This window comes from Erithacus rubecula (assembly GCF_903797595.1).
Source record: "Erithacus rubecula genome assembly, chromosome: 1".
NCBI classification, from domain to species: Eukaryota; Metazoa; Chordata; class Aves; order Passeriformes; family Muscicapidae; genus Erithacus; species Erithacus rubecula.
The window spans coordinates 3,774,374-3,789,915 of NC_136658.1; the positions used below are offsets into that span (position 1 = coordinate 3,774,374).

Below are 15,542 nucleotides of genomic sequence, written 5' to 3' on the forward strand. Positions count from 1 at the left end.
GGCCTGGATAAAAGAAACATTTATAATAGCTGTAATTATAGTTATCATCTGTGTAATAGCCTGTGGGCCAGCCAGTTGTGTAAACTGGAACTGTGGGTAATATAGAGACTAGACAAAGAGCCTTGTTAGTCTCTAGAAGGAAAAAAAAAATTATGCCAAAATGATTTTTACCTTATCTTTTATATACCTTATGTTTAACTTTTATGTATCCTCAGTATTCTTAGCATGCATATTTGTAATTCCTTAAGTCTGATAACTTAGCATAGCCCTAGTATTTTTTAGGCCAAACATGCTAAAGACCTCATAGCAGGAGGCTGGAAAACTCTATGTTATCTTGAGAAATGAAGGCTTCCTCTAGAACATATCCTGGAAACTAGAGATTTGACCAATCCATGGGGGAATTCCATGGATGGGAATATCCAACCATTCATCCAGGCCTCCCATATCCTTGTTAGATATGCTCATTTGTAAAGTCTATAAATTGTATACATGATCCATCATGAGGTTGCATTGCAGCACATTCCACCTTGGCAAAGTGGTGCAACAATAAGGATCCTTATTAAAATACTGAGGTAAAAAACCCTTATCCCTTAAATGTGTCTGACTCCCAATTTTCTAAGGCCAGAAAAAGGCATCAACAGAAGCACAGCAAAAGAACAGATTGTATTTCAGAGGCTTCTTGATTGTGCAGCTTTCAGCAGCACACCATGGTCTAGGGACCTGAACACAGCCATGGATTCTGCACATTCATGGCATGGCAGATGTCAGGCTGTGCTTGAGAGGAAAAGCCCACACAGAATCCCAGAATCATTTAGGCTGGAAAACACCTTTAAGATCATGGAGTCCAACCATTAACCCAGCCCTGTCAAATTTACCACTAAACCATGTCCCTAAGTGCCACATCTACACATCTTTTAAACACCTCTAGGAATGGTGGGTGAATCAATTCCTTCCATGGATAGCCTGTTCCAGGACTTGACAGCTCTTTTGGCAAAGAGATTTTTGTGAAACCATTAGCAGATGGTTTTGTGAAACCATTAGAAGGACAGGAAATCTCTCTTTTCCTATCTGTGCAACTAGCAACAGAGAGAACTCTGGTATTGGTGTAGATCTGGACAATGATAAAAATTTATTGGTCTCAGTGAGGTACATGCTCAAGAAACTACTGCTTCCACTCATAGCTGTGCTTTCCACAGCTGTATTTCAGGTAAGGGTTTACATCATGCAAATTAAATAATGCAATCTATAATTACATTCCAAAAGAGGTCATAAAAAGCACTTGAAGTGTTTGAGATCACATAGGGAATTCATTCTTGTTGGTACTTCTATATTAAATGAATGGAAGCATTAAATTTTGGCTGAAAAACAGTGAGGAATACTGTTTTGACACTTCCCTACCTAACACTATTTGCATGGATCTTGGAATTTGCCAGGGATCTCAAAGAGCAATTAGTCACTGCCTACAAAACCAAAGCAGCTTATTCACAAGTAATTAACAATGGACAAAGAAGTGTCAGGCTTTCAAAGACAAATTTAGCTGCTCCTACCTAGCCTTGAAAACCATTAGTGAATGAAAGGTCAAAGGTCTGCTCAAAGGTACTTAGATAATTTTTGGTTAAAGCATTTAATCACTTAATGTCATCAGGGTAGCTCCATAAACCAATGGCATGAGTGGGATTGATGTGGTTCGTGTCCCATCAGGTTGTCTTTAACAGGCTATCAAAATTTTATGTTGGTTCAAGGAGGAATCAGACAAGTTCATGGAAAAGAAATCTACTTAAGATCACTAAATTAGCAGAAATTACATCCAACACAGGATGTGGCTGGAGGAAATTTTGTGACTTGGTACACCTGCAAATATTAGGGGGAAATATCTTATTTATCCTATTCTTATTCATCCAAGGTTGTGCTTGCAACCCCTTGTTACAAACTCAGATTAGGACAGAGATCCCTGGAAAGATCCTGCTTAGCTGTTGCTCTGCTTTAGAGCTCTGCTAATGATATGGTAAAAGTTCTTGTAGGAAACTAGAGAAAGGGGTTTTTTCCCTATCATCCTTTCATATTCAGAATGAAACTAGGTAAGTTTATGAGAAGAATACTATTAAAGTGCCTTCTTATGAAAAGAATACTGTGGATGTCATGGCTGTAAGTTTCTTTCCAGTATTGTGTTCCCAAGATACTCTGGCTACTACTAAATCAAAGGCATCCAAAAGGTAAAAGTTACAAAAACCTTAATCCAAGGGGAGTCTATGGGGTAATCCAGCAGTGTGACCTCTTAAATGTTTTAATACATTCATTGAGCCCTGAAGCCCAGATAAATGAAATAATGAAAGTTGTACAGTTCTCTCTCCTACGCATCAAAATGCATTCCTAATTGTTTAGCAACATCAGCAATATGTACTGTCAAAAAACCTAATATTTTGGCAATCAAATGTTTTGTTCTGTGCTGTAGGAAATGGACCACAAGAATAATCGCTTTCTCATGTACTTTTGGTTAATGCTTTAAAATCTTCTTTGCAGGAGAATGCAGACAAACAGCTTTGGAGGGAGAATTGGGTTACTCTATTAAAACAGTGGAACTTGTAGGTTAAGTAACATTTTCACAAGGGATTCTTTTAAAAAGGCCACCCATTTAACCAAGGCCATCTGTCAGCTGTGTCCCTAATAACCCTAGTGCTGGCTGAAAGATTGCTCCTCAGAAAGAAAAAGATGCTGGTGGAAAGTCAGACCCTGATGCAATGTACTGGAGGATAATGCAGCCTTTAGAACAAAAGCAGAGAATGAAACAAAGAGAAATTAAACACATTTGGATCCTTTGCAGAGAAAAGCTGATTTGCTGCTTTTCAGCTTTGGGATCCTCTGTAGCTCAGATTTTGCAGTCTTCTTCCCAGTTCAAAATCACCAGGATTTTGGAAATGAGGATGTGGGATGCCAAAGCTTGCCTTGTGTAAAGCAAACTGCCACACCAGGCAGCAGCAGATGGATTCCTCCTTGTTCTATTCTTCCTTTCTGATAACACACTTGTGCCTGACACAGGATTGTCACGTGGATCCATTTGCATGTACCAGTGAGGATGGAGAGGACACTCTGCTAACACTGCTGTTGCAAGAGGATGTTCATCAGGATGCCACAAAATTTCCTGTCTCCTACCACCAGGTTTCCCTCCTGCTTTTTGATTTTTTATGTCAATGATGGAGCAACTGCTCTTAGCTAAAGGGAGAACTGGATAAAAGCAACACCCTCTTACTACAGACAAAAGTGTACAAGATGAGCTTAAAATAGACTTTCCTTGCCACTAGCACTAACAAGGTATTTTATTCAGTTTCAATTTGATTCTTAACTGCTTCCTGAAACTGGCAAAGCACCAGATGAAATCTTATGTTGATACTGGGGCTAGATCTGTTTATTTTCCTTGGTTATAACAAATAATTGTGCATCAGCACTCACACTGTTTGAAACAGCCTGCTGAATAGCTGTCATTTTCATGAGCTTTTGACTTGCACCAAACTTAGACCCACAACTTTGAACAGAAACCCAGAAGTCCTGAGTGAAATGGCACCTCTGTTGTGTCATCTGTTACCTTGCTAAACAGGATTTAATCAAGACATGGAGGGTTCCAGAGACATTTCACTGCTGGATGACTGCGTGAGAAGTGGTACAGGAGGCAAACAGCTGTACACCTGCTGCAAAGCTTGAAACTTGAGAGGAAAAAAAACAGCTTGAACACATCAGAGGAGTCCAGTTATATTACTTTTATTCAGAATGTGAAATTGTACAAATAAACTATGAGCTCACCTTCTCATTTTAGTAGGGGATGAAGCACATTTTAAAATCTCACAGTTGTATCCCTTCTTCTCCTTCCTTAAATGGAGCTATTTACTCCCAAGAAAGAGGAATTCTCCTTGTATTACCACTGGCAGCCATTGGTCTATTCACATACTACTGCATTAATCTGGAAACAGGTTGAGACTTCACATGGCAGATATGAGCTGCCTCTCTAGAAGAAAGCACTGACACTTTGCCCAGAAATTTACAGGTAAAGACCTGTATCATTATTCATTTTCAGCCAGCTACTTGATTGAAAGGCCAAGAACAATCTTCAATGTCTAAAAGCATTAAGTATATTCCAGAAAGGGAACACCCCGTGTCATCACTACAAATAAGGTGTCATTCACCCTGTTTAGTGCCATAAAAAAGTCTTCTGTAGCTTTATAGTGCAGCTACTCTGTGTTTAGGTAATAGAAGTCCCTTTGTAACATTGGCATAGGATTCTGAAATGCAATTTTGCTTCTTGTGAGGGAGTTAGAGGGCAAAAACACTTGAAACATCACAGCAGTAGTCTGGTAGCTTTGTATCACACCAGGTAAAAGAGCTGTGTGTGGGTTTGGGTGGGTACATAACTGCATATTCATGAGGAATTTATAAAATCACAATGTGAAAGGTCTGATTATGAAAAATGAATTAATACTTCACCATTTCTGTTTGGGAACATCCTATCAATACTATGCATCCTATCAATCCAGAGACTGGATAAACAGGACAGTGAACCAAAAGGGTGTGTTGGAAGGTGGCTGACAGCATGAAGTTTACCAGATGAACAGAGACAGATAAAGTCTATTTCTTACCTGTTATGTTTCCTTGAGAATGACATTTGTTGCCGATGATGAAGACGGTGATGCTGACTGTGAGAACTGTGTAGCACTGCTGTTGGCCATAGGCAGGTGAGGAACAGAAGTTTCATGACCAGGACCATCTCTTCCAAAAGAGAAATTCACCTGATTACCCAATCCACCTTGCTGACTTCTTATTTTTAAGTGTTTTTACCGTTTAGAAACAGCATAGCAGACAAAAGATGCAGGTGCAGCAAGGCATCCCCGAAGAGAGAAATCAGGGGCATCCCAGTTCTGATGTCCTCGCCGAGTTCCCCTTGTATTTTGGCAAATCATAAATATTCCCTCAGCTGCACATCCCTGCCGCATCTGCTGTCCATTGTTTTCAGCACTGTGGTGGGTAGGGCAGTTTGCCTGGCCAGGCTGCTTTCCTCTGATCCATTGCTGCCTCTCTTTCAGCAAAGGCGCGTTTTTAAATTCTCCATCACCCGCTCAGTAACCTCTTCAACATAGCCTGTGCAGGCAAAGTGATGTCAAACATTTAATCCCCCTTAAATCCCACACAAAACCATACAAAAATCTGCTTTAATGACAAAGGTCTCTAAATTAATCTTGCTTTCTATATATGTGTGTATCTGCTCAAAATCATCTTCTGCACAGAGCAAGCTCTTCTGTTAACTGGCTACATTGCTCTGTCTTCCCAATCATTAACATCAATTCTGGCTCCATCAGCTGCCAGCATTTTGTCAGTACACACACACTTTCTTCTGAACAGAACAATATCCCTGTACAAGCCCAAACTAAAAATGAACCCCTGTTTTGATTACCAGAAAATTCAATTTCCCCCCTCTCCTTTTTCTTCTTCTTTTTACTAAACTCTGCAGCTATTAAATTCACAAGGTATGTGCATGTCCAAGATCCAATATACTTCCACCAACCCTAATTTTATCTTTATTTCATTTAGCCTGCCTTACCTGCTCAACAGAAGGTTGAATTAAATTAATTAGGTGGAGAAAAATACGAGTTCTTGAGCCAGTCTGGTTAAGTTCCGTGGTGTCACCCAACCTACATATATCAGTCTTAGCCCACTGATTAAATTACATGTAAGAAAAAATCTAAGAGCCTTTGGATCCTCTTTTTTCCCTCCCAAACACAGGCCCAGGAGTAGCAGCAAATGAAATAAAAAGCAGACAACACTGCAAGCTGTGTGATAAAGATTTCTGCACGTCTGTGTACCTGCACTTCCATCAGAGTTAACTCATTTCCAACCATTTTCCTCAGCTATGAAAGAATGCAACATTCATATCCTGTCTTCCCTGCTAATTCTAGCTCCCATTGTTTCCAGATACTGTGGAGAAAGCTGTGTTTTGGATATTAATGTAATCCTTAGCTGAAACCACTGCCTGTTATCCCCACTAAGCAGGAGACATGAATGGGGAGAGAGAGGATGTTCTGGGTGCTGAAGTTTATCCACCAAGAGTTCTGTAGGGGACCTGTGGTTACATCATGTCATGCTAATGCACAAACGTGATGATTTTGTGTGCTGCCCTCAAGGAACTCAAAGGAGTCAATTAGAAACAAATAAGTAAAAATTGCTTTGTGAATTTATTGAAGTGCTGCTCCAGAGATCTGGCTTTGCAGAATGACTGGCATGTCCCTGGCCAAGCTGTGCATGGCTGCCCCTCCCTCCAGGAGAGGGGAGTCTTTGACAGAAACACAGGAAATTAGAGGCTGCTTTCATTGAGCTATCAGCACCCCACTGCTTTATTACTCCTGGCTGTAACAGCAACTTCACCACCAAGCTGTGCTGCTGAAAAGACTGCTCCATGGAGGCTTTCCAAAGCATGCTGAATGCTCCTTTGACTACCCTGCTAAAATCAGCTCTAGTCAAACAAACAAAAAATTAAATAAAATAAAATAAAATAAAATAAAATAAAATAAAATAAAATAAAATAAAATAAAATAAAATAAAATAAAATAAAAAAAAAAAAAGAGAAAGGCCTGCATGCTAAGCACAACCCCTCTATCCTATGGCATATTTCCAGAAACCATCTAGCCCACACACATGGAGGGGTGTCCTCTCCTGCAAAGGGGAATCAAAAACATTTCCACTGATGGGAGTAAATATCAGTGAGGGCAAACCCACAGCAACAGGGTTTCTTCATGCTACATCTGTTTTCATTTTCTCTGGGAAAGGGAGCATTACACAGAGCAGATTATAATATCACTATAAATTACCATTAAGAAAAACAGGTTAATCTCCTCAGCATTTGTCAGTAATAAATTCCAAAAAGATCCCTCTATGGAGAAGAATGAAAACAAGATAATACACTTGGCATGTTTTGGCCAAGTTGCTGATCAGGTCTTGTGCTTAAACACAGAGCACTGTCTCTTTGCTATCAGTAAAATTATTTCTTTAAAATTATCTGTATTCTATTAAAAGTTTGCCATGCTTATCTTCCTGGGACAAAACCCAGCACATGGTAACAGTGCATCAGCTCCCTGGAACAGTTTGCAAACAAGCAAGCAGGGAAAAGAAGCAAAGGTGAACACACCACCTGGTTTCAGAAAATGAGATGCCTGCTTTTAGTCAGCAAAATAAAACATCCCTTCTGGTAACTGCAATCTGGAGCTACAGACCCCTCTCCACTACAGATCACAGAGCAAAGCAGATTGACAACAGCTACTGTAAAAACAAGAACAGAAGAATACCAGGGATGAAGAAATGCTTCAGAGGCTGGAATTTTGCAGAAAATCTGATCCCACCTAAAGACCATTTTAAACATATGGAGATGAAAAACCACAGCACACTTTTCAGTCTGTACATTAGATGCAGTGAGAAGAAATGCAGTGTGGAATGGGGAGTGTAGGTTTACATGGCAAGTATTTTTTTATTCTCCTAGAGAATGAAATACAAGGAAGAAAACATTAATAAATCCCCTAAGAAGCACTCACTTCTTACAAACAACCAGCAAATCACAGAGAGCAGATTAACCACATCCACGACTCTGAATGCAACACAGCAGTGCAGGAGTAGGCAGCATTTTTGTTTTTCTATGGCAACAGACTCAGTGCAGAGCACCTACCATTTATATCATGGTGAGTTACACAATTAATGCTAGAATTAAGGACAGTTTGTCCTGCTTATATTAACACAAATGACAAGCCAAGTTTCCAGAATTAAGATACCCATTCACATTTCCCAACAGGATGAAGTGGGAGGAAAGCAGAGACTGGGAATTATGATTCCAGTTTGTAGATCTCAGAACAGAGCAAATGCCTTTTCTTCTCATTACAGAACAACCAGTTGTTATTTTTCAGTAAGGTAAAGGGCAGTTCATGAAAAAGTAAAGATCACCTAAACAATTTCCTGAACACAGTTGTCCTGTGATATGAGATCTCCTTGGGCACAAGCAGGGCATGGGAGCTGTACAAAGTTTGCAGCTTTTGAGAGCAGAGCTGGACAGTTTCCACTAAAATGACCAAAGACTGGAGACCAAATTCCACTTGTGAGACTTGTCCAGTTTCTTATTGTCTCTGTCCACTGCATATTCATCCAAATGAGTGTTTTAAAACTGTAGTGTGGGATGCCCACAAGACCATTATCCACCGAAGGCAGGTATATATTTTCCCATATAAAACAGCCTCTAAATACCAGGCTTGAACAGGTGACTCTGTTAGGCACAAGGGTCTTTTCTGATTTTCCTTCAATTTACAAAACTCAGGCTTCTCTTTGCTCTGGAGCTGTGTGGGCTACACACTTGTTTTGTACAATCAGACATTTGGTTTGAAAGAGTGACAAGAAAAACAAAGAAAACCCACACACTTCCCTAACTCTTGGCATTCTACACTTCCAGAGCATCTAAATCAGGGATTCTTTCCCCTTCATCATTCTGCCCTGGATAGAACAATCACTGAATTAATTTCATCCCTAGATCCCTTTATTTGGCTTCTACAGCAACAACCTTAAAAGTAGAACAATCAGTTTTGCTTCCTCTGGTTAAGGAACATCTGCAGCCCCATTTTCCCCAGATTTACACTTCTCACAGACTCAGTGGTAGAAAACTTTGCCTTTCTGCCACCTCATGCTGACCACAGGCATGGGATACAGCTGCCCTACTCCTGCATGTTTGCCCATTTTTTTCCCCAGGAGCAGTTTCTACAGTTTGTTTCTTTATTTCTGTAGGATTTAAATATTAAAAAAAAATCTTTTAGCCGCTTTCCCAAGTCAGGGAGGATCAAGGGGCTGACCCTTAAGCCTGAGCAATTCTCAGAAAGTGAGTGTTTTCAGCAGCACAGTGTATCCCCAAGAAGAAGGCTACTTTGCCATATGCATGACCTCAACACTGTGCTTCAATCCCAAAAGCAAAATACACTGCATGAGATTAATTTTTTCCCTGATTTCCTTGGCAGTCTGGCCAAGAGCACAGTTTCATCAGTGCTCACCAGTCGGATCCTAAATGCTACCTGAATTTCTTTTGGCTCTTCTCCCCCCACAGACTGAAAGAAAACAATTCAGCAAGTGTGTTTACTCTTTCCTTGCTGCCAAGTTGATGTGAATTAAGTGTTTTCTCCAGCATTCCCTGTTTGCTGTCCAGGAGTCAACAATATATCTCTGATGGGAACTAATTTATGAAATGTACTGCATCTCTACAAAACTCCTTTTCTGTCACTAATGAACATGAGGAGAAAAAAAAAATTGTTGAATAGTGGGAAAAAAATGTGCCTTTCAGCTTTGGCACTGCAAATTTTTTCATCCTACAGTGAAAATAGAGACAGATTTATTGACTGAAGTCTGATCTCTACAGGTCGCAAAACAGCTTCAAAAGCCATCAGGCACAACTCTCAGTGGCTGTTTTCCAGGCTCTTCTTTCCCATTGATATCTTCCAAAGAAACATATGTTAGGATCACAGAGCAGGTGCTCATTTCAAACTGGGAAGCCAATTTTGACTGCGTGAATTGTAGTCTTAAGTAAATATATATTTAAGTTTACGTATATTTGAGATTTAAGAGGAGGTAAGTGTATTTGGGTTTTCTAAGGTTTTAGAACTTCTATTAGTGGCTGACAAAATAATGTAGTTCCAAATCAATAAACATCTGAACAATTTATGTTAAAATCTTGAAGGAGAGAGAAGCTAAGTGATGGAACAGCAGCAGAGAAGGATGGTTGGAAATTTGCTGATAAAATCACTGAATGTTTTTGGTTGAAAGTGACCTTAAAGACAATCTCATTCCAACTCCCCTGCCATGGGCAGAGACTCCTCACACTAGAACAGGTTTTCAAAACCCCATCCAACCTAGCCTTGAGCACTTCCAGGGATGGAGAGTCAACCCAGATTATCTGGGCAACCTGTTCCAGTGTGGTCCCCACATTCACAGGGAAGAATTCCTTCCTGAATCTCTAGCACTTGCCCAAGATCTTGTGCTCCTGTTCATCATTTCCCTGTTAACATAAAGATAATGCCCTGCAAATGTCTGGGCGACACAATACAGGTATGCTGGCTACACTATGTTCATCCTTAAAAGACACTGAGTAAAGTACAGCAGAGATCCCCAACAAAATGGAGCAAGATCACCCTGCTGCAGAAATCCTGATCTGGTAATTGCCTTCAGATGCAGGAAAAGCTGAGTGGCACTCTGAAGTGTGTCAGCATGGATTTCTGTAAGACAAAAAAAGTCACTCGGAGAAATCCAAAGTGACAGCTCTGCCTCCTCACCCCTGGGTGCTGACAAAGGACTCAAGACAGACTAATTCTCCTTTTGTCCCCTTTTTATTTTTGTGGGGGGAAAGCCTCAGGGCTGTTCACTATTTCACAAACCCTTTGTTGTCCACAAAAATGAAATTCACTACTCGTTGTGCAACACCCCAATGATTGCACACTGAGAGACATTGGTGTTGACTTCAGGGCTATGTGAGCTGCTCCCAGGTATTCCACAAATCAAGCACCCAGACTATCAAAACTTTTTATGGTATTTAGTTATTTATGCTATTTATGGTATTTATGCATGTTAGCAAACAAAGGAATTAGTGTTTACTGGGTACAAGTAACACAGTTCTCTTATTAATTAGTCCATATGCTCAGTCTTTCCCTTCTTTTGGGCCGGTGGTTCCTGAGTCAGTTTCAGATCTGCCCCTGCCGGGATTACCTTTTACCCAGCTTGATCTGATTTCAGCACAATTGCCGAGTTGCCTTTATTGGTTTCTTCCTTATCTTGTGGGTTCTGCCAAGTGTCCCAGTGACCTGTAAATGCTGCATTTTGTGTGCCCGCTGTCCTTTCGAGCTTTGTTAATCTCGCTTTACACCTCTGAGCATTAAAACACGCCGAACGCTAAACCTGAACAAGGCAATTCAAGGCCAATTCAATTTCTAACCTGTGCATCACTCAGCGCTTGTTGGCCGCTCTATTTCACGGATTAAACCTCATTATTGAGCAGGCTTGAACGTATACAAAGATTAAACATTAACGAGCATCCCTTTGTCAGAATTTTTTTACATTCCACGTTTCGCAAGGCTTTTGCACTAAGCGGCGGGCTCTCCACACGGACAGCGCCCTCAGGCCGGCATGGCGGCCGCTCCCCGCGCGCGGCCGCGAGATGGCAGCGCCCGCCGCCTCCCTCAGCAACAAGGGCGGCCGCAGCTGCTCCGGGACGGCGGAGCCAGGGCGGAGGGGAGGATGGAGAGGGGAAAAAGGGATGGGAAAGGGCTGGAGGAGAGATAATGGCCGGCGATGGTGGGAGCCCGCGGGATGGGAGGATGGGGCGCACCTGAAAGAGCGCGGCTGACGGGGAGGATGAGAGGCCAGTGAGCAACAACTAAAATATGATGAAAAGCGAAGGGGGCAGCATCAAGGGAAAAAAACAACAACAACAAAAAAATGTGATTGTGAGGCTGGCCAAATATCAAAGATGATCCAAGAGGTTCCCGCTCCGTGTCCAGCATCCTTCTGTTCTTCACTGTACATTCCCTGATGTTCCTTACAGAGACTTCCAGCCCTTAGCACAAGAATAAAACAGGCTCTGGTGACTGTAATCTTAATTCCTTCAGTAATCCTCGCTGTGTTTTATGGTGTGAGAGACCATTGGAGGTCATTTAAAATTGAAATAAAGATAGAAGCTTCGTAAGGTGTGAAACCGATGGAGTTTAGTCGGACTGACTGGAAATGAGACTAGAAAGAGGTGAAGGCATTCATTAGTTTAAAGAAATGAGCACCCACACACACGCTCTCCCCAGATAATTCAGTATTGGGAGTAGTTTATTGACTTTACGTGCATTAAGAATGCTTTAGTTCACAGTACCCAGGAGAGTGTTCTGGCCGCAGCTGAAGCTGCAGATCGAGCTCCTCATCCTCCATACCAGGGCAGGGATGACCCTCCCTCCTTGTGCCTGTCCCGATCCTGCTGCTGCCACCGCCTCTCTCCGCCATTCTTTGTGCTTTGTTTCCATCCTTGTATCGGAAACACCTGCTTACCTATTTTAATCTATTGACTGCGAGAGGTCCCAATTCCTTGTAATTCACGTTGCAGGTAGGGTGAGAGAGGCCCCAGCCCAGATGCTGGTTGTGCCATCAGGCTCAAATGGATCCTCCAGAGTTGTGTAAGCTGACCCAGACACGGTGTCCTGGTTCCGTGTGGCCCCTGCCAGGTTACATAAGGTGACACACCATCTGCGCTGACATCTGTGACCTGATGCAGGTGGCATCACTCTGCAGCACATGTTAACAAGGGGAGGAGGCTCCTTACAGCCCACGTCTTTTTTTTTTTTTTTTTTAAACTTTTAATCTGATCACCTTAGCACAAGGCATTCATAGGGACTCAGCAATGGCCTTCATCTGTTGCTAATACTAGCAGGAGCAATATTCACATAATATATATGTGGCAGAAATAAACACTACAGATTTGCTGATGTGGAAATAATTTGAGGGCCAACATAGTAGGCATTTTGCCCCCAAATTTCAAAAATTGTCAAGTACAAAAATTCTTCATGTAAGAAATGCTGTTTTGCTTGCCTCCTATTTTGTTAGTCCTGAGTGGTCATGTTTAAGATTTTACACTAGAGTGGAAAAGAGTGAAAAAACAAGTTTTATTTTACAAGGGAGTGTGGTATTAAATTACAGCCTGTTCTTGACCCACAGAAAGGAAAGTGGTAAATTTGCTATGTATTCCTGTGGCAGTCACCATAGTGTGTGGAGTATATGAAGAGAAAGCAAAATAATTGCTTGGGAAACACAGAGGTAACTCCAGCACCCTGAGATGGCAGGAGTGTGATTAATACTGTGCTGATGGAGGAATGTAAGTGCAAACTCTGGCTGAGACATTTCCAGAGCTATGAGCTAACAGAGACTTTACCTTGAGTGAAAAACAGGGCTAATTTTTAAAGGCTTTATGCCTCTTTTTGAATAAGCACTGAGTTGATTAAAACCTGTAGCAAAGCCCTGGGTTTCACAGGCTCAGGGATTCGGCACCTAAGAAACGTCTCCAGTATTTTTTAAATGGATTTTTTTTTTTTCCCCTGTAAGAAAAGGAGCTGTTCTCAGCACAGGGAGGACAAGGTGCAGCTGTTATCAATGCACACCGCTGTGTAACTCGCTTGATCAGCCCCGGGCAGCAGGAGATATCTCCCAGCCCCAGGGCAGGCAGAGTTTCCAACACACCCAGGGTTAAAATCAGCAGCCTCAATCCACACCCCGCGACTCCCAGCCCCGCCGGCATCTCACAGACACACCCCAGGACTCGCTCTGATGGATTTCTGGGGGTGTGGGTGCTTCCCACCAGCGGGGACAGCGGCGGGTTTTATTTATAGGTGTTTGTAAAAAAATCACACAGAAAATGCGTGTGGTGAGAGCATCCCATCCCCGTGTGCATCGTGAGTCTCTTCCTACTGCACCCCGAGCAAGAGGCAAGAAGCTCAGGGCTCCATTTGGCAATTTGTGAAATGCCAGGGAAAATAGAAACTGATTCTGATTGTCTCACGGGGAAAAAAATTAAAAATTCTCTCTTTTCTGCCTTTCACAATGCTGCTTCTGCCTCTTTGTTTGTTCAGGCTGGGGATCAAGGTGTTCAGCAGCAGAGAAAAGGGCAGTGTAGAGAGTCCAGCATATCACAATTCAACACAACAGAGACAGGGTCAGTAATTAAACCCTGGGCAGCCTGCAGGGCTCCCAGCATAGGGCAAGGAAAGATGTTTGAAAAGCTACTTCCTCTCCTGCAGCATTATGAAAAGGCATAATTTGTGTTTTTTAGGGTATTTGTAGTTGAGAGCATTGGGCAAAACATTCATTGCTTGGTGTCCATAGAGTTTCCAGCCCTTCTGTTGTCAGTTCCCTGATCCTGCCAGGATCTTAGCTCCAGCCTGTGTAAAAAAGACATATTATTAACATAAATATTACTATTACAGCAGGAGTGAGGAAGGGAATTGTATCACTACTGCTAAATACTTTTCCTTACTAAACTCTAGATCAGCTATTCTCTGATATGAAGCCTTGTCCATAGGAGGAAAATGTAGGGTTTAGAGAAATTGTAAATCACCAAAAGTCAGCCTGAAAGTGCAACTATGCAAACTGAAGTGAAAAGCAGTCATGAAGCTTAACATCCACTGGCAATGATTCACACTTTTGTTTACACTTTGAAAATCCTCTTTGCCTTAAATTTTCTCTTGGGGACATGTGTTTTTACAGGGCAATTTCTCACTTTCATCTTCTCCTGCCCAGAACAGAGCTACTCAAGTAAAGGCTGTAACTCTCACCAAACCCTACCAAGTATAGAAAAGTATTTCTTATTTGCCTTGTCATCACTGAAAATAATGCATTTTCATTACACTGGAATATCCTACTTTTTTAAAGATCTTACACTAGACAAAGGGATGATTTGTACCATGTAGGTAAGAGAATTTAAATTAAAATAGAAACTACAGGTCAAGATGCAACAATAGTCATGCTGAAGTAAAAGCACATGAATCATCTCCAGTGTGTCTTACACAGTGTCAAAAAAACCCACTTTTTTTTATGTTTTGTTTTAATAAAGACAGAGTAGTTGTTATTCATGTGAAAATTCAAAAGAAGCAAAAGATCATCAAAAATCCATTTTACCCTTTTGGGTGATGGTGGGAGGCTTTAAAATGTCCTAAAAGAGCCAAAACAGTGTTTTGGCCACTGGCTTTCATTTCACAACTGATGTAAAATTCTACTTTAGCCCAGTGGATTGGGTAACAGATTGTAAGGAGAAAGGGAAGAGAACAAATGCAAACACACTTTGACTAAATATGTACCTACATGCCCAGTAAAATCAAGTATTTCAGGCCAAACCCACTTCCTATTTTCTTTAGTACTGAGTTTTAGAGATAAAACACAATGGCTCACGATTTTTATTAGAGTAGAAGAAGGCAAGTGATTTTCTTCATGTCCTCATGTTGGTGATAATGTTTGTTTTTTAAGGTGTACTTAATTCCTGAAAGGAACTTTGGGAGCTTTTATTTGATCAATGACTGGTCTTGTACCACAGCATCACCATGGAAAGGAGGCAGAATTTCTACTCCTTCTGAGGAAAACCACAGGTTTTTGCTCTCCTGTGTTTTGAAGAGCAGAGGAGGTTCCAGTACCTCACAGTCTGGCTATCCCAGTGTCTATATAAGAGAGGATTGTTTGTTATTCTTGAAACCCCATAAAGCAGTTATTTTTTAGTAATTTGTGATCTGGTAGATGTTGTTGCCAGCTTTCAGGAGATTCAGTTTTCTACAAAGATATCATTGTGCTAAGAGCTTGTTCTTTTCAACAGCTTAGGGGAAGCTAACCCATTTTGCACTTAAACTGTCCCTCTACCTTTCCATGTCCTAATGTTCCCTCCATGATTTTAAATTGCTTCATTTTCTTTGCTTACAAGTGCTCTACCTCTCTAATCTTGGAAAAAATTGCCCTTTCTCACACTCTACCTTTCT

The 15,542-nt window shown here is 41.4% G+C and overlaps 1 protein-coding gene across 3 annotated transcripts in view; it reads right to left on the reverse strand.

The window, feature by feature from the left end:
• Positions 1 to 15,542, reverse strand: part of GABRR3 (gamma-aminobutyric acid type A receptor subunit rho3) — a 51,039-nt gene that overhangs the window by 22,120 nt on the left and 13,377 nt on the right. For 2 of the 3 annotated variants that reach the window (XM_079302096.1, XM_079302094.1), the window contains exons 1-2: positions 10,985 to 11,085; positions 4,626 to 5,124 (exon numbers count right to left, since the gene is read on the reverse strand). In XM_079302096.1, coding sequence (XP_079158222.1) covers positions 4,626 to 4,753 — 128 coding nt within the window. In that variant the 5' untranslated portion in view covers positions 4,754 to 5,124; positions 10,985 to 11,085. Of the gene's footprint in view, positions 1 to 4,625; positions 5,125 to 10,984; positions 11,086 to 15,542 lie in introns of those variants that run through there. The other variant, XM_079302095.1, reaches the window with a different exon arrangement.